Raw genomic sequence first — 1147 nt, forward strand, 5'->3', positions numbered from 1 at the left:
TTGAGCTCAGGTCGGGGATTTGAGTACCTGTGCAAGTTCGCTCATCAGAGCTACTTGCATGCTCAGTGGGTGCCTAGTGAGGAGATGGTTGATTTGGATGTGAGGAAGGTGTGGTATGGGAGGTGGGAGTAAGTCGGTTGTTGTCAGGGCGATCAGAGGTCTACAAAAATGCGGAATTTTAATCAGAAATATCATCGTGGATCTAATGGGGATACGCCGCAGAGGCACGCACATCTTAAGGATGCTGCATACCCGGGTAGTAGTGGGAGCAGTGGGGAGGGAAAATATAAAAATTTTGGGAAATTCTTATTGGTTTCTGTTTAGTTCTACCCTTACTCGTATGAAAACTCCTTTTAATAGTGAGAAAACACCTGAGCTCAGCTGAGTGAGAACTGAATTATGGTTACAGAGGAAATTATGGACTACAGCTCTCATACCACACCTTTTCGAATTTATGAGTCATCGAGGGAGATGATAGTAGGTTCGGGAATGATAAACCCCGCGTACGTCACAGTGGAGAAGATCCTGGCGTTGAGGTTGGCGGATTCTGGTGCTACTGAGTACCTCTGCAAGTGGTATGGGTTGGGGTACGCTGAGAGTACTTGGGAAGGAGCGTCCGATGTGGAGACGGCGGCGAGGCTGACAGAGAGGGGCAGGGGATTGGAGGAAATTATGGGAGAATTTCGGGGGGAAAATGACCCATCGAGGAGAGGGGTGATGGACTTTGACGTCAGTCTGAAGATGCGCACGGGTGCGACGGCTGGGTTCAGCAAAGCGTGTGGTAAGGAGGATGAGGATAAGAAGGCTCTAGTGTAAGGAGGGAGAATATAGGGACATGTTAGTTTGTGACACTATGGAAACGGTGAGGAAAGTATTGTTGGTTTCTGTGCATATTCTCCGGGATCGTGTTAGATTGCCATAGTTAGAAATGGAGCTGTTGAGGTGAGGAAAGTGAAGATATGTTCTAACAATGGAAGGGCTGTCGTTGTGATGCTAGGGGAGTCGATTTATGTACTGCACTGTGAGGGAAGCCCTGGGAGAAGGGGACGGAGGCGGAGTCTGCTCGCCACTGTTTGAGTTCCAAGTACAGGGATACATGGATGCTTATGCGATGGGAGAAAGTGTGGTATGGAGTATTGAGAATTTA

The 1147-nt window shown here is 48.4% G+C and overlaps 1 protein-coding gene across 1 annotated transcript; it reads left to right on the forward strand.

The window, feature by feature from the left end:
- Positions 1–168: 168 nt before the first annotated feature.
- On the forward strand, positions 169–816 carry Pmar_PMAR020790 (hypothetical protein; the record flags this gene model as incomplete). The annotated part of the gene is made up of 2 exons (XM_002765755.1): positions 169–256; positions 482–816. The coding sequence occupies 2 exons, from the start codon at positions 169–171 to the stop codon at positions 814–816; spliced, it is 423 nt and encodes a 140-aa protein (XP_002765801.1).
- Positions 817–1147: the final 331 nt, after the last annotated feature.

This window comes from Perkinsus marinus (assembly GCF_000006405.1).
Source record: "Perkinsus marinus ATCC 50983 genomic scaffold scf_1104296974748, whole genome shotgun sequence".
NCBI classification, from domain to species: Eukaryota; Perkinsozoa; order Perkinsida; family Perkinsidae; genus Perkinsus; species Perkinsus marinus.